The 19,822-nt window shown below is 44.8% G+C and overlaps 1 protein-coding gene across 4 annotated transcripts in view; it reads right to left on the bottom strand.

The window, feature by feature from the left end:
* UBE3C (ubiquitin protein ligase E3C) overlaps positions 1 to 19,822 on the bottom strand; it is a 121,153-nt gene that overhangs the window by 3,359 nt on the left and 97,972 nt on the right. For 2 of the 4 annotated variants that reach the window (XM_036068701.2, XM_078059807.1), the window contains exons 20-22: positions 14,319 to 14,507; positions 14,153 to 14,219; positions 6,029 to 6,159 (exon numbers count right to left, since the gene is read on the bottom strand). In XM_036068701.2, the coding sequence (XP_035924594.2) occupies positions 6,029 to 6,159; positions 14,153 to 14,219; positions 14,319 to 14,507 (387 nt within the window). Of the gene's footprint in view, positions 1 to 1,455; positions 1,650 to 6,028; positions 6,160 to 14,152; positions 14,220 to 14,318; positions 14,508 to 17,211; positions 17,512 to 19,822 lie in introns of those variants that run through there. The other 2 variants (XM_078059808.1, XM_078059809.1) reach the window with 2 other exon arrangements.

The raw sequence follows: 19,822 nt of genomic DNA, 5'->3' as shown, positions 1-19,822 counted from the left end.
TCAGGTGGGTTAGAAGGCCCACCCGAGGGCAGCCCCCGCCCACAGATGCACGCTCGGAAGGCGAAAAGGAATACTTGTAATTGACTGAAACACACAAAATGTGAAAGTCCACGCGTTCGTGGTGATAGTAAAGCGGCTAAACGTACGGTTGCCTTAAGGAGGTATTAGTCAACCCACTCAGTATTCTGAAAACTGGTATGTGAACAATGATCGTGATTTATTCTATCATTTCTACACAAAGAGTCCTCAGGGTAACCAAATAACTGATGAGAAAAAATAAAGTTTTTCTTCAGAGGAAATGTGAGCTAAGAAGGAGGAGACGCCGCAGGCGGCGTGTGGCTGCTTCACAAGCACAGGAAGGACGGGTCTCGGGCGCGGCCGCGAGGGGCCCCCGCAGCAGGCGGACCCAAGCCGCACACCAGCCCTGGCCCCTCCGGCGCCGACTCACACACTGGGTCAGACGCTGAAGTGACACAATGTAAAGCAGACGACGTCTTATCTATGCAACATTACTGCCAAAAAAGAAAAATTCCGATCCGGAGTCTGATGATCCTCTAACGACCAGGTTCACGAGACGTACTGAGTTCAGTGACCAGGTACGGGACAAGAGGGCGGCGGACGGCGTGGCTCGCTTGTCCTGCTTGTCCCAGCAGCGCTGGCAGGACGAAGGGACTAAGCGCTTATGTTTTAGACGCTGTTTTCTCAGGCACAGCGCAAACTGTCTCCGTCCCAGCTGCTGGCTCCCGGCCCACGAGCAGCCGTGCTCAGGGTCTTAAGTACCTTCTCACAGAGATTCGTGCACAGACAAGAAAGCATCTTCTCCCTCCCCACTTTAAAATAGAAAACGTTAGCGCACTATGCACACTGTGTGGACCTCGATCATCGTTCACATGATACTGTCTCTATGATCTTCCTCAATCAATCTGGTTCCTCTCCTGAGGCTGCATGGTACTCTACTACATGTCTGCAGCACCACTTGTTGGTGGACAGTTACGTTATTTATTTTACTTACTAATGTTACCCGTGACGGTGCTATGAATATGCACGTGCTGAGTCACCTGACCCTGTGCAGACGTATCTGCAGGTTACCTTGATCAGGCGGCTGAACGTGCGACCTCTGGAAAGGCCGGCTCTTTCATAGCCACAAATAACCAGGGACTCTATCTCCCTCTTACAACAAACACCATTAGACACAAGACGTGATTTACACGTCCTCCTCCAACAGGAGCCCGACGAAGTGGAGATGGTCTTCACCCTGAAAGCCTGAATGTGCCAACTCTCAGGCACGCCTGGCGTTAGCTCCCTTGCGACAGGATTTCAGACACCCAGCGAGCTGCTGCATCCCTCACTGTACCAGAAAACGGGGCCCAGGGGAGCAAAACGGCGGCCCCCCCCAGGCACCTGGCTGGCATCTGGCACAGGGTGGTTTCAGCTCCGGGTCAGTGCCCCGCACACCTGTCACATGCTTCCTCCTCAGAGCTGTGACAAGACAGCTGGGCTTCCAACACCGGAGCAAAGGCTCACACCGACACCCGCTAGCAGCTTCTCCAAGGCGCAGCCTGGCCTAGCTGCCCACGAGGCCGGTGTGGCGCGGGCGCCGGGAGCCACACACATGCACGTCCTCTGACCTCCACTTCCAGGACTGCGTCCTAAGCAGACAACCAGAGATACAGACCATGATTTATGCACAAGGATGCTCCTGGCATCAAAAGGAAGGAAGAGTTGTAAACAACTAATAAGAAACTGTAAGTCAATTGTGGTAAATTTGCACGATGGGACATTATGAAGTTTATTAAAAATATTTCAAAGATGTTTTAATATGAGAAAAAATGATCCTGATGTAATGTTGAGTGAAAAATAGCCTATAAAACTGAGCACATCATTAGCTTAAATTATATTCAAGAATTATGATCAAAGAGTATAAAAAATAATTACCTACTAACCACCCGTTGTGGAAACGAGAGAACAAAACTGGAGCCATGTCCCCGCTCGGATGGGGACCCCTGGAGGCGCCTGCACCCTGTCGCCCAGCACAGCGGGCGCCCAACTGGCCCAAACTGCTTCTCTGCGGGTTTCGTTTCATTTGTGTGTTGAATTTAGCATGTACTTTACAATGTGGGCAAAACTGAGCAACAGCACAGCCCACAAAATGCTGACTCAGACTTACACACTTATTATCAGCCTTTGTATGTTTCTCACTGTTAAATTAAAAACTTCATTTAAACAGTATACGTGGCATATAGTATGTGCTAAAAACCACTGTCTTTTTAAGAATTATAGTTTATATGCTATTTTAAGTGTCTCATGGAAGTGTCAGAACAGAAACCAAAAGAGAAACAAACAGAAAGCACATTAAATTATTTCACATTCTGAGTACATGGAGGGCAATTTTCTCAAATGCTTGAATAAACTAAAATGAAAACATCACATTTTGAAACACAAAAGGACCTCTGAAGGCAGAGTCAGCGAGCAGAGGGAGAAAGGTGAGTGACTGGCTAAATGGGAAGAGCCTGAAATACATTGGGAATTAAATGCCCCATTTTAGCATTTCTTTCATAATGCTAATTGAATTTCCTACTTGGAGCCTTAAAAGTAAAAAAAATGAAGTTTTTCACTGAAATCTGAGTCAAGGGCACCATTTCGTGCATAATTAAATAGAGCACAACGGGAATTTGCATTAATTCAGAGTGAGAAAAATCCTCAATTTGTTATGTGGCCTGATGGCAACTTAACAATTTTCTAAGGCGCTTTAATGATTTTTTTGTCTGTAACAATCACATTCATTGAACATATTAAACTTTAATTAGCTTTAGCACACGCTATTCTTCTCCAATAATCTGGCACTAAGGAGTTTCGTAACTTTTAAATTATGCGAGTTTGCCTTTGCTCTTTACAGGACTTGGACTGAAGGACACTCTCACCGGGCATGCCGAGCCAACTGGAAAGCACAAATATTAAGGTGATTTCTTCCCACCTTCAGAGCCTAACTTAGGACAACTGCAAAGATATTTGAAAACTCTAAATTAAATTTCGTATTTAATGTATTTTAGATCCTTGAAAAAAAATCTAAAATAGGAAGATTATCTCATAGCTCCCCAAAGCATTTTTCATGGTACAATGACAGCTCAGTTAGGACTGTGTGGGGTCACCAACAGGGGACAAGAGTGTTTGTTCTCACTATGGCTCCATGTGGGATTTTGTTTTATTTATTTGCCAGAGAGAGAGAGAGAGAGAGGGTGCGCACAAGCAGGGGGAGCGGCAGGCAGAGGGAGAAGCAGCCTTCCCGCCGAGCAGGGAGCCCGACGCAGGACTGGATCCCAGGATCTGGGATCATGACTGAGCCAAAGGCAGACGCTTAACCGACTGAGCCACCCGGGCGCCCCCCATGTGGGATTTTAAAAGCTAACGTAAACCCCCCAACTTCTCCTTCCCTGTAAACACGCGACGCTCCCACAGGCCTTTTAACACAGACTCTTCCACTGCTGCCAAAACCTCTGGAACCTTCCCCTTCCAGCAACACCCCTAGTTCTTTCTGGCCCTGGACTAAATTAATCAGGAGCTGGCAGAAATCTCTGGGTCCTCCACTCAGTTTTGATGGGAGTAGGTCTTCCAAACTTCCTTTCATGAAACTAGGTCCTTAATGTTCTTACCTCTAGGTTTGGTGTCATTTTGAAACTGGAAGATTCTAGAAGCCTAGCCTCTCATAATAAAGGTCGCTGATAAAACTACCTAATCGTATTACAATCTTAGTATGTAAGAATTTAATTTATATGACTGTTTCCATGACTAGATGATAAAACCTGGCCCTCAGAAGACCCTCTCCTTGGTCCCACTGGTTTGCACACTTGCGAGCCTCCCCCGCGTTCTTCCCACTCTCCAGGCCCCAACACGGCAACATCCCCAGACTTCACAACAAGCCCAAGGGGAACCAAAAAGCCCAGACATGTTTCTTTCAGGCTACTGCCTGATTTTCTTTAGATGCACAGAGGCCTGTTTTCATATCTGGTCACATGTGCCAGGGCATAAAACCGTGGAGCTGATCCATCTAGTTCTTTTGGGGTCACCAGGGGGCAGTTATACACCAAACCAGAAACATCACTCAATCTTTCTTAATCACTTTGTTTAGGTGTGTTGCTTGTACACAGCAGAGTTTTTTAACCCAGTCTGAAAGTTCTTTCCCTTAACAGATGAGTTTATTCTATGCACATTCCTTGTTGTGATGGTTCAGCCTTCTCTCAATAATGTTCCATGTCTATTTCATGATTCTTAGTGTTTTCTGTATCTGGTTAATGAAGTGGGTTCTGTTTGTCTTTTTCGGCTTATTCTCCTCCTCTGATACTTTGGAAGACAGAGGAGTGATTTTAGTTCTAAAGTCATTGAAAATTATCCAGCTTCCGAACTACAGCAGTGTCAATTACGCAGGTCCTGTGAACAATCAAACCACCGCACTCACGCCAACCCCCCCCAACTTCTCCACTTTATGGCTCTAGCTCGGATGGCACTACTGGAATGCTGTATGAAGCTACGGAGAGTCATTTTTTTAAAGATTTTTTTTGTTTTTATTTTTAAGTAACCTGTACACCTAATGTGGCCTCGAACTCATAACCCTGAGATCAAGAGTCGCATGCTCCACCGCCTGAGCCAGCCAGGCGCCCCTATTGATGTCAATTTTTAAAAATAGTTTGATTAAGGGGCTCCTGGGTGGCTCTGTGGGTTAAGCGTCTGACTCTTGATTTTGGCTCAGGTTGTGATCTCAGGGTTGTGAGATCAAACCCCAAGTCTTTGTGCTGGGTGTGGAGTCTGCCTGAGATTCTCTCTCTCTCCCCTTCTGCCCCCAACTCCCTCTCTCCCTCTCTAAAAATATATACCAGTAAAAATAAAATAAGTAAAATAAATAAAAATAGCTTGATTGAAGTGCAATTTACATACTAGGAGTTCTTTATTCAATTCTCACAACTTTTCCATATTTTTAAAATAATTTCAAAGTAAAAATTTGAAGAAAAGAGTAACTCCTATATAACTCATTGATAGAAGGTTATGGGAAAGTACGTGCCTTCTGTAAGTTTCACCTGCACAAGCAATATTCAGTGCTTATCTAACTTGATATTCTTCTATATTATATATACCACTGTGTATTTTAAACTATTAATATTGCTTTATTTTAATTGGCAATGAATAAGGGAACCTCTAACTGTCCCCTAACCAATTTTAATTGCTAAAAATATTAAGCTGAATTAATGATCAGAAATGATAAGTAACATGAAAAAGTAACAGCTAACAACAGGGAAAAATATCCCACTGATCCCTGAATAATACTGGTTTGAACTGCGCGAATCCACTTACGTGCAGATTTTTCCGATAAATACAGATCAGTACTAGACAGGTATTTTCTCTTAGGATTTCAACATCTCCTTTCCTCTAGCTTACTTTATCGTAAGAACAGAGTGTAGAAGACGTGTTACTCGGCTGCTTGTTATTGGTGAGGCTTCCCATGAACAGCAGGCTGTAGTAGTTCAGTTTTTGAAGAGTCAAAAGTTATCTGTGGATTTTCTGCTGCTTGGGGGGGGTGGTCAGCACCCCTAACCCCAAGTTGTTCAAAGGTCAACTGCACTTTTGTTCCCACATTATTCTTCCCAAACACACTACATCCCCATTTTTAGCTCGTGTTTTCTTCAGTTCAGAGTAGAACTGAGGAGATGGTACTTTACATCCCCCAAGCCCGGCCCAGGGCCCCCCAGCGAGCAGGCCCTGCTCACAGGCCGTCACGATCACAGCGGCCGCATCAGCAGGTAACCCGGGGACCAGCACCATGAAATACACATCATGACCAATACATAACTGATCTGGCTGAAATAGTTAATGTAGCTAAAAATACAGAGAAATTGGTGTTATAAACGTTCTACACGGTAAATGTTACTCCCCTGGGAACCGTGGGTAGCGCACTACATCATTTAATCCCACTTGATATCCTGCTGCCTTTCCTGCTTACAAGTTGGTTTTTAAAGCAAATGACACAGAAGCTGTGTACCTTAAACCCCAAGAGAGGGGGTCGGGAGCAGCTCGTTACGAACTTGAGCAGCTTGCGCTTTTCTTCATCGGTGAATCCTTCCACAACTCTCCAAAAGACTTTGATTACAGGATGGTCTGCGGAATAGCCTCCTGTGATAACAGGAACAAACGTTCTATCACAAACCAGGTAACTGCAAAGCGGTATTATCCGAAAAACACCAAAGCAACCAACTGGTAAGAGTGATTCCTTATCATTCCACCTGCCAGTGACAGATGCCAGCTCGTGGCTGAGAGCCAACTCTAGAGACACCTTTCTTTTCTTTTTTTTTTTTTTAAAGATTTTATTTATTTATTTGACAGAGAAAACACAGTGAGAGAGGGAACACAAGCTGGGGGAATGGGAGAGGGAGAAGCAGGCTTCCCGTGGAGCAGGGAGCCCAACGCGGGGCTTGATCCCAGGACCCTGAGATCATGACCCGAGCTGAAGGCAGACGCTTAATGACTGAGCCACCCAGGTGCCCCGAGACACCTTTGTTTTTTTAAGTAGGCTCCATGCCCAACATGGAGCTCACGACCCTGACTCCCAACCGACCAACCAGGTTCCCCCTAGAGACACCGTTCATTCTGCTCCTGGGAGAAGGTCAGGATCCAAATACCAAAGGCCAGAACGAGGACGAGCCCCGGCATCCAATGATGCTACAAAAGGGTCTAAGTTTTAAGAACTCTGCTGGGAGTTAAAAACCAACCTCTGTTGAGTAGCAGACCCTAAACAACAAAGGATTTATATGAGAGCCATAGATCTGAAAACAGCACACTTTGGGATTTGTATTTCTAATAGAGCTAGTTATTTTGCCAACATGATCTTAGTGTCTAAATTCGTTCTGTCACCTGTCCTTGTGACAGTAAGTACACACCATGGCTGACAACCCACCCAGCACACGATGAGACCACTATTCTCAAGTGTAGTATCTGCTACTTACAGCTTTTAATCTAGTTAAGTGCTTCCTAAAACTGAAATAATTGCTATATATTGTTCCCTCATTGTTAATATACTACAGAAATAACATCGATAAAATATCTTAAGTGCATTAATTGGCACCAAAATGAATATGATAATATTTTAAAACCTATTTACTGGAATAGCTAAGATCATTAAAGGTATAAGCTTTCAGTGCAGAGAGGGTAATGCAAACAACCCAAGACAATTTCTTGGCAAAGGAAAGGTTGGATTGATTTCATTATTTTAAACTTATGACTTGATAGTGGGGACAGAATGACCTTAGGTATTATCTGCCTTTACATAAACATTAGAGTTCAAACTTACAGCAATAAAAATTAATGACAGGAAGGGGAGATACACGCATATGTTTACGTACATATACATACATGCATATTTATATATATATATGTAAATGATGTTAGCAAATTTAGAGTTCTGCAAACACGGCTGCAAGCCCCTTTGGAACACCCCCACTTCCTCAAACAAAGTCCGTGTTCCCCGCAGACAGCCGAGTCTGCAGGTGCACTCTCAGAGACAGCTCGTCCACAACGCTCGCCCACACGGCAGTCCAGCTCCGAAACCTCGTCAGAGTGACTCACAGGAAAGCTCGGGAAACAGCACTCCACAGGACAGACCCGTCTGCACAGGGATCTTTCTTCAAATTGTGGTAAAATACAGAACATAAATTTCACCATTTAAACCTTTTTTTTTTTTTTAAGATTTTATTTATTTGAGAGAGAGCGAGAGAGACAGAGTACAAGAGCAGAGGGGGAGGGGCAGAGGGAGAAGCCGACTCTCCGCTGGGCTTGATCCCAGGACCCTGAGATCATGACCTGAGCCAAAGGCAGACACTCAACCGACTGAGCCACCGAGGCGCCCCTAAACCTTTTTTTTATTTTTTAAAGATTTTATTTATTTATTTGACAGAAAGAGACACAGCGAGAGAGGGAACACAAGCAGGGGGAGTGGGAGAGGGAGAAGCAGGCTCCCCGCAGAGCAGGGAGCCCGATGCGGGGCTCGATCCCAGGACCCTGAGATCATGACCTGAGCCAAAGGCAGATGCTCAACTGACTGAGCCACCCAGGCGTCCCTAAACCTTTTTTTTTTAATTTTTAAAGATTTTATTTATTTATTTGACAGAGAGAGACACAGCGAGAGAGGGAACACAAGCAGGGGGAGTGGGAGAGGGAGAAGCAGGCTTCCCGCTGAGCAGGGAGCCCGATGCGGGGCTCAATCCTAGGACCTCGGGATCATGACCTGAGCCGAAGGCAGACGCTTAACGACTGAGCCACCCAGGCGCCCCTAAACCTTTTTTTTTAAAGACTTATTTATTTAAAGAGAGAACAAGCGAGCAGCGCGGTGGGGGGGGGGGGGGCAGAAGGAGAGAATCTCAAGCCACCACTGCTTTTTCCTACAAAATGTCATCACCCGAAACAGAAACGCTAACTATTAAGCAATTAATAGTTGCACCCATTACCCCTCCCCCAGCCCCGGTGACCTCTAACAGGTCTCTAATTCTTCAAGCTCTAAGAATGGCTCTAAGAATTTGCCCATTCCAGGTTATTTCATATAAGTTGAATCATACAACATAGGTTGTGTGTTTTTGAGATGCTCCATGTTGTAGCACGTATCAGAACTTCATTCCTGTTTGAGACTTAATAGCATTCCACTGTATGTGTGTAGAGACCACATCTGATCCTCCGTCCACCCACAGGAGGACACTCGGTCGTCCCCACCTCTGGGCTCCTGTGGGTAATGCTGTGTGAGTGTGTGTGCAGCCTGTGTTCCAGTCCCTGCTTCCAATGCCTCTGGGTATACACGCTTCAGAGGAGAACTGCTGGGTCAAAGGGTAAGTCTATGTCCAGCTTCCTGCGGGGTTGAACCATTTTTCCATAGTGGCTACTTCACATGCCAGCAACCAACCAGGGCTCCAATGTTTCCACATCCCTGCCGTCACTTGTCACTCCCTACACGGTGCCTGTGTGCGGTCATCTGCATGGACGGGTGAACTTTCACTGTTGTTCTGCTGCACCTCCCTAGTGATTAGTCATGTTGCACGTCTGTGTGAGATCACCAGCTGTTTGTCTATCTTCTTTGGAGAAATGTCTATTAACGCCTTCTGCCATTTTTGAATTGGCTTGCCTTCTTATTGTTGAGTTGTAAGAATTCTTTATTTATTCTGAATACATATGTATGATTTTCAAATATTCTCCCCTTCTATAGGTTGGTGTTTTTACTTTCTTGATAATGTCTTTTGATGTACAAAGTTTGTAATTTTGATGAAGCCCAATTTATATTTATTTTTTCTTTTTTTGCTCATGTTTTTGGCATATCTAGGAATCCAATGTCAAATCCAAGATCATAAAGACTTACCTGTTTTCTCCTAAGAGTTTTATGCTTTTAGCTCCTACATTAAGGTTGTTGACCCATTTGGGGTTCATTTCTGTATATGGTGTGAGGTAGGAGTACATCAACTTTTTAAATCATGGTAAGCTTTTCTGAAGAGGCTCCACCATTTCACATTCAGTCAAGAGGGTTCCAATCTCTCCATGCAGTCACTAACATTTGGCACTGTCTATCTTCTTGATTACAGTCTTTCTAGCGGGTATGTAGTAACCTCTCATTAGGATTTGATTTCGTGTCAAACAATTGTTCCTGTGCTTATTTGCTTACTGGCCGTTTATATGTATCTTCTCAGGTCAAACTTTTTTTGGCCATGTTTTTAAATTCAATTGCTTGTCTTACTAAGTTGTAAGCGTTCTTCATATATATATTATATATATTACCTGAACACAGTTTCTCCCAATCTGTGCCTTGTCTTTTCATTTTCTTAATAGTATCTTTTGAAGCACAAAAGCTTTAATTTTGAGGTAGTCCAACTTTTTATCGATTTCTTTTTTCTGGCCCGTGCTCTTGGGTGTACAACCAAAAACTCCATCTAATCCAAACGCCAGGCAGATTTTCTCCTTTATGTTCTTTTAGAGGTTTCATAGGTTTGGCTTTTACCGACAGGCCTCTGATCCTGTTGAGCTAGTTTTTGCACATGGTGTGAGGCGAAGGTCTAAGCTCATTGTTTTCCATGTGAGTATGTTGTCCCAGCACGACCGTATTGTCAACTGAATGGTCAACTGACCGTAAACGTGAGGATTCGTTTCTGAACTCCTGATTTTGTCCCATCGATCAATATGCCAATCCTTGTGCCAACACAATGTCTTGACTACTGCAGCCATACAGTAAGTTTTATTTATTTATTTATTTATTTATTTTAAAGATTTTATTTATTTATTTGACAGAGAGAGACATAGCGGGAGAGGGAACACAAGCAGGGGGAGTGGGAGAGGGAGAAGCAGGCTTCCTGCGAGCAGGGAGCCCGATGCGGGGCTCGATCCCAGGACCCCGGGACCATGACCCGAGCCGAAGGCAGACGCTTAACGACTGAGCCACCCGGGTGCCCCGTACAGTAAGTTTTAAATCAGAGTATAACTCCTATAGCTATTCTTCTACAAAACTGTTTCGGCTATTTTAGGTCCTTTACATTTCCAAATGAGTTTTAAAATCAACCTGTGTATTTTTACAAACAGGGATTTTGCTGGGATTTTGGTAGGGGTTGCACTGAATCTGCAGATTAACTCGAAGAGAATGACATCTTGACGATACGGAGTCTCTGACCCAGGACAACGGGCTATCTCTCCATTTCCTCTCAGTGCTGTCATGCAGTTTGCAGTGTACGGGTCTTGCGTGTACCCTTACTTTGCTGCATTTGTACTTTATTCTTTTTGCTGTTACTCTGAATGGAACTGTTGAAGTAATTCCATTCTTGGATTGTACATAAAAACAAAATTGGTTTGTGTATACTGATTGGTGCTGAAACTGTTTTTTTAGTTTTTTTGTCTTTTTGTCAAGCTATCTATGAAGAAAGACAGTCTTAAGTCCTTTTTTGGGGGTAGAGGGGCAGAGGGAGAGGAGAGGGAGAGAGAATCTTAAGTAGGCTCTACACCCAGCTCGGAGCCTGACATGGGGCTTGAACTTATGACCCTGAGATCATGACCTGAGCCGAAACCAAGAGTCAGAGACGTTTAACCGACTGAGCATCCCAGGTGCCCACAGTTTTACTTCTTTCACTTTTCTTTTCCAACCTGGATGTTTTTCTCCTTCCTGTCCTCCCTCCCACCTTATTGTACTAGCTAGAAACCCCAGTCAAGTGCCTCTGACTTAGGAAGGCAGCATTCAGCCTTTCATCACCGTGTGCTGGCTGCTACGGAGTACTGTGTATGTCCTTCATCAGCGTGAGGGAGTTCCCTTCTGTTCCTGGTTCCCTGAGGGTCTCCATCCTGAACGGGTAGGAGATGCTTAGATGCTCAAGGGATGCACTTGCTTTTTTCTTTCTCTTCTGCATCTACTGAGACGACCATATGGGTTTTGTTCTTTATACTGCCAACACTGCATATTCCATTAATACATTTTCAGATGTCAAATTCACCTTGCATTCATGCTGTAAATGCTACTTAGCTGCTGGATTCGGTTTGCTAATATTTCAAGGATTTTTGCATCTATGTTCCTGAGGGATATTAATCTATTATTTTCTTGTGTTATTTCTGTTTGCTTTTGATACTAGGCTAATGGTGATCTTTGAGGAGAGAAATCCTCTCCTTACTCAGCTGTAGCTGGAACTCCCATATAGGATATGTTTTTAAAGGCTTAAATACTGTTCTGAGAGAAATTTTCATTTCATAATATTCAGAAAAGAGAGAAGGACAATGAAGAAAAGTCACCTGTAAATTCGTTAAGAGATCAAGAGTTGCACGCTCCACCAAGGGAGCCAACCAGGTGCCCCAACACTGAAATGTTTTCGTTTTTGGTTTTCTAAAGTTTTCTTGGTTTTGAAAAGTGATTTATGCAGTGTATAACAGATAATAAAGAAAGGGAAATAATACCTTACAGAAGCAAAGGTGCCTCATCATCCCACGACCACTTAACACTTTTGCTTAGATCTTACTCAACCCCATCTTCAAAGATGTGCTATCACATGCACGCAGTTTCATCATCGCATTTACTTAAGGATATATTTTAAATTTTCTAAGATATATAAAACATTTTTTATATATATAAATATATAAAAATAAAAATGTTATATATATATATATATATTCAAAGATTTTATTTATTTGATAGAGAGGGACACAGCGAGAGAAGGAACACAAGCAGGGGCAGAGGGAGAGGGAGAAGCAAGTTTCCCGCTGAGCAGGGAGCCCGATGTGGGACTCGATCCCAGGACCCTGGGATCATGACCTCAGCTGAAGGCAGACGCTTAATGACTGAGCCACCCAGGTGCCCCTATGTTTTGTTTTTTTAAAAAGCAATCTCTACCTCCAAGGTGGGGCTCGAACCCATGACCCTGAGATCAGGAGTCATGTGTCCTTCCAACTGAGCCAGCCAGGCGTGCTGGTATATAAAATACTTCAGGGGCGCCTGGATGGCTCAGTCAGTTAAGCGCCCAACTCTTGGTTTCGGCCTGGGTCATGATCATGAGGGTCCTAGGATTGAGCCCTGCACTGAGCCTCACGTTGGGCTCCACGCTCAGCGCAGAGTCTGCTTGGCCCCCTCTGTCTGCTCCTCCCCAACTCGTGCTCTCATGCTCTCTCTCAAATAAATAAATACATACATACATACATACACATCTTTGGGAGAAAATAATAAAAAAAAAATACTTTAAAATGTCCGTGTGCACAATAAAAGTAAGAATCAATGGCTCACAACTGCAGATTTTTATAAAATGTATTTAAGATTTGGACAGTTTCCTACAGATGAGAAAAAAAACTGAAAGTGTGGAATTAGCCTCAAGCAAGCTCAAGAATGTATGCCATTTCCTAAACGCTAATACTGCGTGCCACACTTTTTTTTTTATTTGACAGAGAGAGACACAGTGAGAGAGGGAACACAAGCAGGGGGAGAGGGAGAAGCAGGCTTCCCGCCGAGCAGGCAGACGGATGGCAGGGCTCCATCCCAGGACCCTGGGACCATGACCTGAGCTGAAGGCAGACACCTAACGACTAAGCCACCCAGGCGCCCCTGCGTGCCACACTTTCCCTGAGTCCTACTCATCCTAATCTCACCCCCGAAGTCTTCCCATCCTCTAATACGCAATTCAACTTCTGGGCTTCTCTCATTAAAAAATAAAAAAGACTTTATACCTAGAAATATACACAAAACTGTTCATTACAGTGGAAGGTTAAATGAATCATATGTATCTATTTAACCTCAAAAATTAATTGCAAGAGTAACAGCTTGAGAAAATATATATATTTATTTTTTAAGGAGACAGAAGTATACTGAATACACCTCAAGGGCGGGCAGGACAGCAGGAGAGTCTGTATGCTGGAAATAGTTTTTTTTTTTATTTCTGATGCTAAACAAACAGAATGTATACTATAAATTACTAGAATAGACTATGAAAATTCACTAAAATTACAGTAATTGTTTTAAGGATGATTTTTTCTTTTCACTGTTCCTAAGTATATATGAGGTTAATCTAAAAAAAACTTACAAATGCCCAAAAGATACACCAATTCCACCTCTGAACAATCTTATTATTTCTCTGATGACTAATGCTGTTGAGCATCTTTCTATGTGTTTATTGGCCATTTATATATCTTCTTTTTGGTTTTTCATTTTCTTGAAGAGCAGAAACTTTTAAGTTTAATTTAATAAAAATGAGGTCTAGTTTTTTTGTTTATTCTTTTTAATTGTTAGTAGTTTTTTTTGGTTTTGTTTTTTGGGGTTCTTTTTTTCGCTAGCACGGTTTTAAAAGCAAAAGACTGGAAGCAACCCAATGCATTAGTAGAGAGTTAAGAAGACCTGGTGTGAAGAGAAAACCACAAGACGCAGAATCGTGTGTAAAGATGAGGAAAGTAAGAATTAACTTTGTATTTGTGCGTAAATATGTAAAGAACCAAGAGGAGTGTCTACTTGTGGTGGGAGAGGCAGAGCAGAACGGGACAGCTGGGGATGTCCCTGTACCCCTCACCTTACTTGCTGGGCTCTAAACCACGTGGATGAATTACCAAACAGAAAGTATACGAAAAATTAGTTTGGAAATATCATCTATAACATTTTCAGGATTAGTAACTAGTAGTGACAACATACCTGAATAGTTTGTAAAGGATTTCAGGTCCTCCAGACTTACGGGAACTTGTGCACCAGAAATTAATACCTGAAAAAGAAGTTCGATTCATAAATTTGAGGCAGATTTTACGACAGCTTTTCCGTGTCACGTGACAGCTGTGACCCCAAGCGCCAGAGAGCAGTGTACCTGGATCTCCTGCTGGTCGAACATTCGCAGCCACTCCAGGTTCACCACGTTGGCCAGGCCCTGTCTGAAGGCCAGACAGTGCTGACGGATCTGCCTGTTCAGCCTGTAATCGGCCACAAGGTGGATATACGCGATCCTGTTGGCACTCGTGACAGGGATGTCTTTCCCACCAAATTTTAGTTCGACCACCTGTAAATATTAAAATAAGGGTCTGGAAATTCTAAGTATGACTAGAGTAAAATGAAAGCAAGAAACGCCTACTTCAAAGAAACTTGACAGCACTGCTTTGTACGTGAGAATCTACGTAAAAAGCCGTGTAGCTGGTGCGCCCCCCAGTCTGCCGGCACAGGACGCACCTCTGACGGCATTCTCCGAAGCCGGGCATCCTGTTCCGTCTTTAGGGTTGCAGCCACCAGTGCTTTCTCCAAAGCACTAAGGAGTGACGCAGCAACGTAATCATGGCAACTTTGTCTTAAAAAATTAGGAATCTGGGGCCTGGGTGGCTCAGTTGTTTGGGCATCCGACTCTTGATTTCGGCTCAGCTCATGATCTCAGGGTCGTGAGATCGAGCCCCGCATGGACTCCGTGCTTAGTGGGGAGCCTGCTTGAGATTCTCTCTCCCTCTGCCCCTCCCCCCCACTCACACACAGGTGCAGACTCTTTCTCTAATAATTAAAAGTTAAAATAAATTATGAATCACAAGGGGCAAAGATATGAACCAAAAAATGAACACATGTCCAAAGGGATTCATTCTGGAGAAAATACAGCCTAAGGAGTGAAGGTCTCCATCATGTTGTTACCACTATGACATACTTTATTCTTTCATTATTTTTAAAGATTTTATGTTTAAGCAATCTCTACACCCAACGTGGGGCTTGAACCTACGTCCCCGAGATCAGGAGTCGCAAGTCCACAGACTGAGCCGGGCAGGCGCCCCTGAAGTACTTTCAACAGGACTCAGAGGACAGCGGCCCATTAGAGATGACTGACCGTCATTGAGATGACTGAACCTCAGAGGACAACCCTCTGTCCTTAGGTAGCCATGCTCGCACAGCCTGTCGGTCTAGCACAGAGCTGGTGAGCGGTGGCGGCTGCGCCGGAGCGTCACGGGAAGCCCTCGGCGGGAGCTGGGGCCACACGCCAGCTCTCCCCGCTCCCGGTAACGCCGATGCCCGCAACTCACCTCGCCCCGGGAACCGCTTTCGTCATTAATAAGATGGTGATACTTCTGCTTTGTCTACCTTAGAACTGTGGTTCTGTAAACTCACATAAACCCAAGGTGATTGACAAAACAGCACAGGCAATTATAAACATACCAGCCTCATTTACAAGAATGCACTTTTTAAAGTTTGTTTACTCTTCTCAGATGCATTTGGAGGAGGCCGTCTATGCTGAGGCTAAAGAACCAGAAAACAAATCCACAGTAAGTGAACAAGCCATTCCCGAATGACCAGTGGGTGGCAAACCTCTGGGGGTGAAGCCCAGGCCGCAGGCTACTGAAACCGCGAAAACGGCCCCCTCGTGGTTCTGTCATAATGAAGACAACGCCTCCCCCTCTGGGCAACGGCATTTCAGCCAGCTTTTTTTTACCACTTGAGAGAAAGGCCATGTTACCATCTGCTGAAGAGCTATACTGAAATCATCGTACACCCGGTGGTTACGTGGCCATCTCACACTACAGACGTGACAAGGCTTTATTGGATTTGCTTCTTTCCACAGTGCACGTTCTAGATGACGCCTCCCTTCTCACTAACTCTCGTGCTCCACGCTGGAACCAGAGGCCTAAGAAAGGCTCTGCACCCACATCTCCTTGCTTGTCTCTGCTCCAGGGAGAGGCCACAATGCCTCCCGTGCTCGCCGCCCGCTGACGGGCCATCTGTCACCTGGGCCTCGCGCTTGCGGCTCTGTTTTAATGTACAAACTACCACTCCTTACCTTAAGTGGATTAACAACAGGTAATAAATGAGCATGTACTGAGTGATTCGAAGTCAAAGGACCCGGGAAACGATCAGGTAAAGGACTTCCAAAGCCCCAGTCACCCTGCCTGATCAGATGGCAATGCCATTTCCAGTGACCGCACAGGGACTGCGCCGTGGTCGTCTAAACTCTCTAGGCTACATCAAAACAACTCTCTGTGTCTAAAATCACGTCAAATCTGTCCCGGGATTTCAGTCTTGGGGGCATACTGACACTCTAAGTATGGAACTAGAGCAGCTCTTCTACGAAGAGCTCTCCTCCCTGACAGTCCTGAGTCCAGCTGCAGAAGGCTCGGGGCCTCAAGTGCTCACCACCCGCGCGAGCTCACCTCACCCCGGAGCCACGTCCATGACCCCTGAAGGCGGGGAAGCGCCACTGTGACCCGCCCCGGGTCACACAGCACAGCAGCAAGCCCAGACTTTCACAAGGACTTGTGACTCACTTTCATGCTTCCTACGTAACGATGATCACTCACGGAACCATCTTAAACCCTGAGCACTTTCCTCAGCAAAGATATGTGTACAAATTCGTGGTCTAAAATTTCATGTTTGTTTTTAGGCAGGCTAACAGCCATATTGATTTTACCGGAGAAAACAAGTTGGGGAGGAACACTAGTATTTTAAAAGGGGAGATTGATTAACGTAACCTACCAACATAATGAAGTATTTGCATATTAGAAATCTTTAAATCATAGTATTTTACAAACTTAAACCTGTATAGAGGACTATGTTTTTATATCTCTCTCTGTAGAAATCCATAAGATCTCCCCCACAAATTGGCTGCTTTACCAGTGACTTTCTCAATTTTTCCTGTTGGACTCTTTAGTGTAATTATTCCTCTGCATTGTCATCCATAATCTCTTTATTCAGTGGGAATTTCTATGAATAATTGGAACATTGTAACTTCACACTTTTGCTTTTAATAGATTCCAATATTACCAGCGGTGCTTTAATGGAACTCTTACATATGCGACATTTCACTATTACCATCTATTTCAGGAGGAAAAATGGGAAATACTCCCATTAGCAAAGGCCGTGGACAGGTCATTATAAAACTGACTGCCCTGGCGCTTTTATTTCATTTTTTAAATCATGCCACCAGGTGGAGCGAGACAGCAGGGCGAGCAGCATCACTGTCTGTGTGTTCAGTGTCCTCACGCCAGGAACAAACCTCATCTTTCACAAAAATCTGAATTCTGCATGCTGAAACTTCAGCCCTATAAAATGAAGAGGTGCAAACAAAAGCAACTAAGTAAGCTGTAACCAAACAGAATGGTTCTGTCCTCCTCATTCTTACCTTCTCTCACCGTGTTGAGGTCAGTTCTCAACAACGCCTAGAGGTGTCCAAGTACGACAGGGAAGTGGGAGACCCAAGGTGGTACCATTTCCTATATTCCCACTTAGGGTTTAATCCACACCTATTTCTTCAATAGCTAGGTGTTTTTTTTTTTTTTTAAGATTTTACTTATTTATTTATTTGAGAGAGGGAGAGTACGTGCACATGCACAGTGGGGGTCGGGGGGCAGAGGGAGAAGAGAGGAGAATCCCAAGCAGACTCCCTGCCGAGTGTGGAGCTCCTACGTGGGGCTCGATCTCACGACCCCAAGATCATGACTGAGCTAAAACCAAGAGTTGGACGCTTAACTGTGTGAGCCACCCAGGCACCCCATTAAATACGTAATTTTTTTTTTTTTTTTTAAGATTTTATTTATTTGACAGAGAGACACAGCGAGAGAGGGAACACAAGCAGGGGGAGCAAGAGAGGGAGAAGCAGGCTTCCCGCCGAGCAGGGAGCCCGATGTGGGGCTCGATCCCAGGACCCCGGGGGATCATGACCTGAGCCGAAGGCAGACGCTTAACAACTGAGCCCCCCAGGCGCCCCAATAGGCAGCTTTTTAAAGGCCAAGAAATAGACTAAAATTCAAGCACCACGAAGACAGACATTTAAAAATACCCAGAGAGTTTAGAACTAGGATGTGTAAGTCTGTGTGTGCTTCTCAACTTAGTTTCTGAAGACATCCCTGGTGTGGGGGCCATGCAACGGTCCTGCAGCCCAGGGAGGGAGCCAACACAAAGGTCTCACACCTCGGAGCCTTCCCGAAGCAGTCCCGGACTAGCACGGCTCTGTGCACCACAAAGCACAATGAGACAGCACTTCGCACCCAGGACGACGGCTGTGAGTTTTTAAAAAAGACTGAGAGAGAGAGAAAAGAAAGCAGAAAACAAGTGTTGGCAACACTGGGAGATCGGAACCCTGTGCGGTGCTGGTAGAAAGACAAACAGTGCAGCCACCGTGGAAAACGGTATGTGGGTCCTCAAGAAGTTAGAACATCAGGATTCTTGTGTGACCCAGCAATCCCACTTCTAGGTTATACACCCATGAGAATGGAAAGCAGGGACTCGAACAGGTACTCGTACGGCCCACGTACATCATTACTGCGGCATCGGTATTCACGAGAGTGGAGACAACTCTCACGTCCGTCGAGGGATGAAGGGATGAACGGACGTGATCCGTACACACTATGGGGCGTCAGCCTCAAGGAGGAAGAATTCTGGCTTGTGCTGCATCACAGGTGAACTTGGAGGACATCAAGCTCAGTGAAATAAACCCGTCACAAGAGGACAAGCACTATATGATTGCACTTAGATGGGGTCCTCACAGTCGTCCAACTCACAGAGACCCAAAGCAGAATGGTGGGCACCGGGGCACAAGGGAGGGAACAGGGAGTTCAGTGCAAGAATGCCCTGCCTGCCCCATCCTCCTCTGACTCAAATAGAATCAACTTCGCTCAAGATACTGACCTATACCTACAGACCGTAACTTTAAAAATGAAGATCAGACAGACGTTCTCTCGTTAAAACTTCTTTCATTGCTTAACCCCCAAGTTGTGGTTTCTCTGAATTCTGAACCACCTGACCCAGGAAATAAGCAGGCTGCTCCTGGGTCCTGCCCTGACTCACAGAATCAAAATCTCAGCTTCCTGGGAAGGCTCAAGGGTTTTCTTCTTTCTTTTTTAAGGATTTTTTTTTTTTTAAGTAATCTCTACATCCAACATGGGGCTCGAATCTACAACCCTGAGATCAAGAGTCACACACTCCACTGACCAATCCAGCCAGGCACCCCCAAGTGCTTTCTTGTTACTCATTTTCCTATTGGCTCTGAAATGCACCGGTTTAGGCCCTCTTACCCTGAAGCAATGAAATACTGCAAACCAGCTATGGAATGAAACACCGGTTCCCCTTCTGAGTGCATCTTTACCCTTTCTAAAGCCCAAGGCCTCTTAACTGTTCTCCACGATGGCAGGAGAAGCCCAGATTTGCTGGCATCTGTCTACCTACTCTTGCACGCCCCTAAGCTTAGCCACTTCTAAATGTGCTCACCTACCTGGTGAACGCCTTTCCACCCACCCAGCGTCTCTCCCAGGTAGCTCTCCCCTGACCTACTTGGAGCTGAGCTACCGCTCACATCTGCCTCCCCTGTTAGAATGTGTATGCTCTCCTAGTTTAGAAAAAACCTCCTATGCATGA

This window comes from Halichoerus grypus, chromosome 12, assembly GCF_964656455.1.
Source record: "Halichoerus grypus chromosome 12, mHalGry1.hap1.1, whole genome shotgun sequence".
Classification (NCBI taxonomy): Eukaryota; Metazoa; Chordata; class Mammalia; order Carnivora; family Phocidae; genus Halichoerus; species Halichoerus grypus.
Note: the sequence above shows the minus strand (reverse complement) of the source record. Positions and strands in the feature narration are given on the sequence as shown.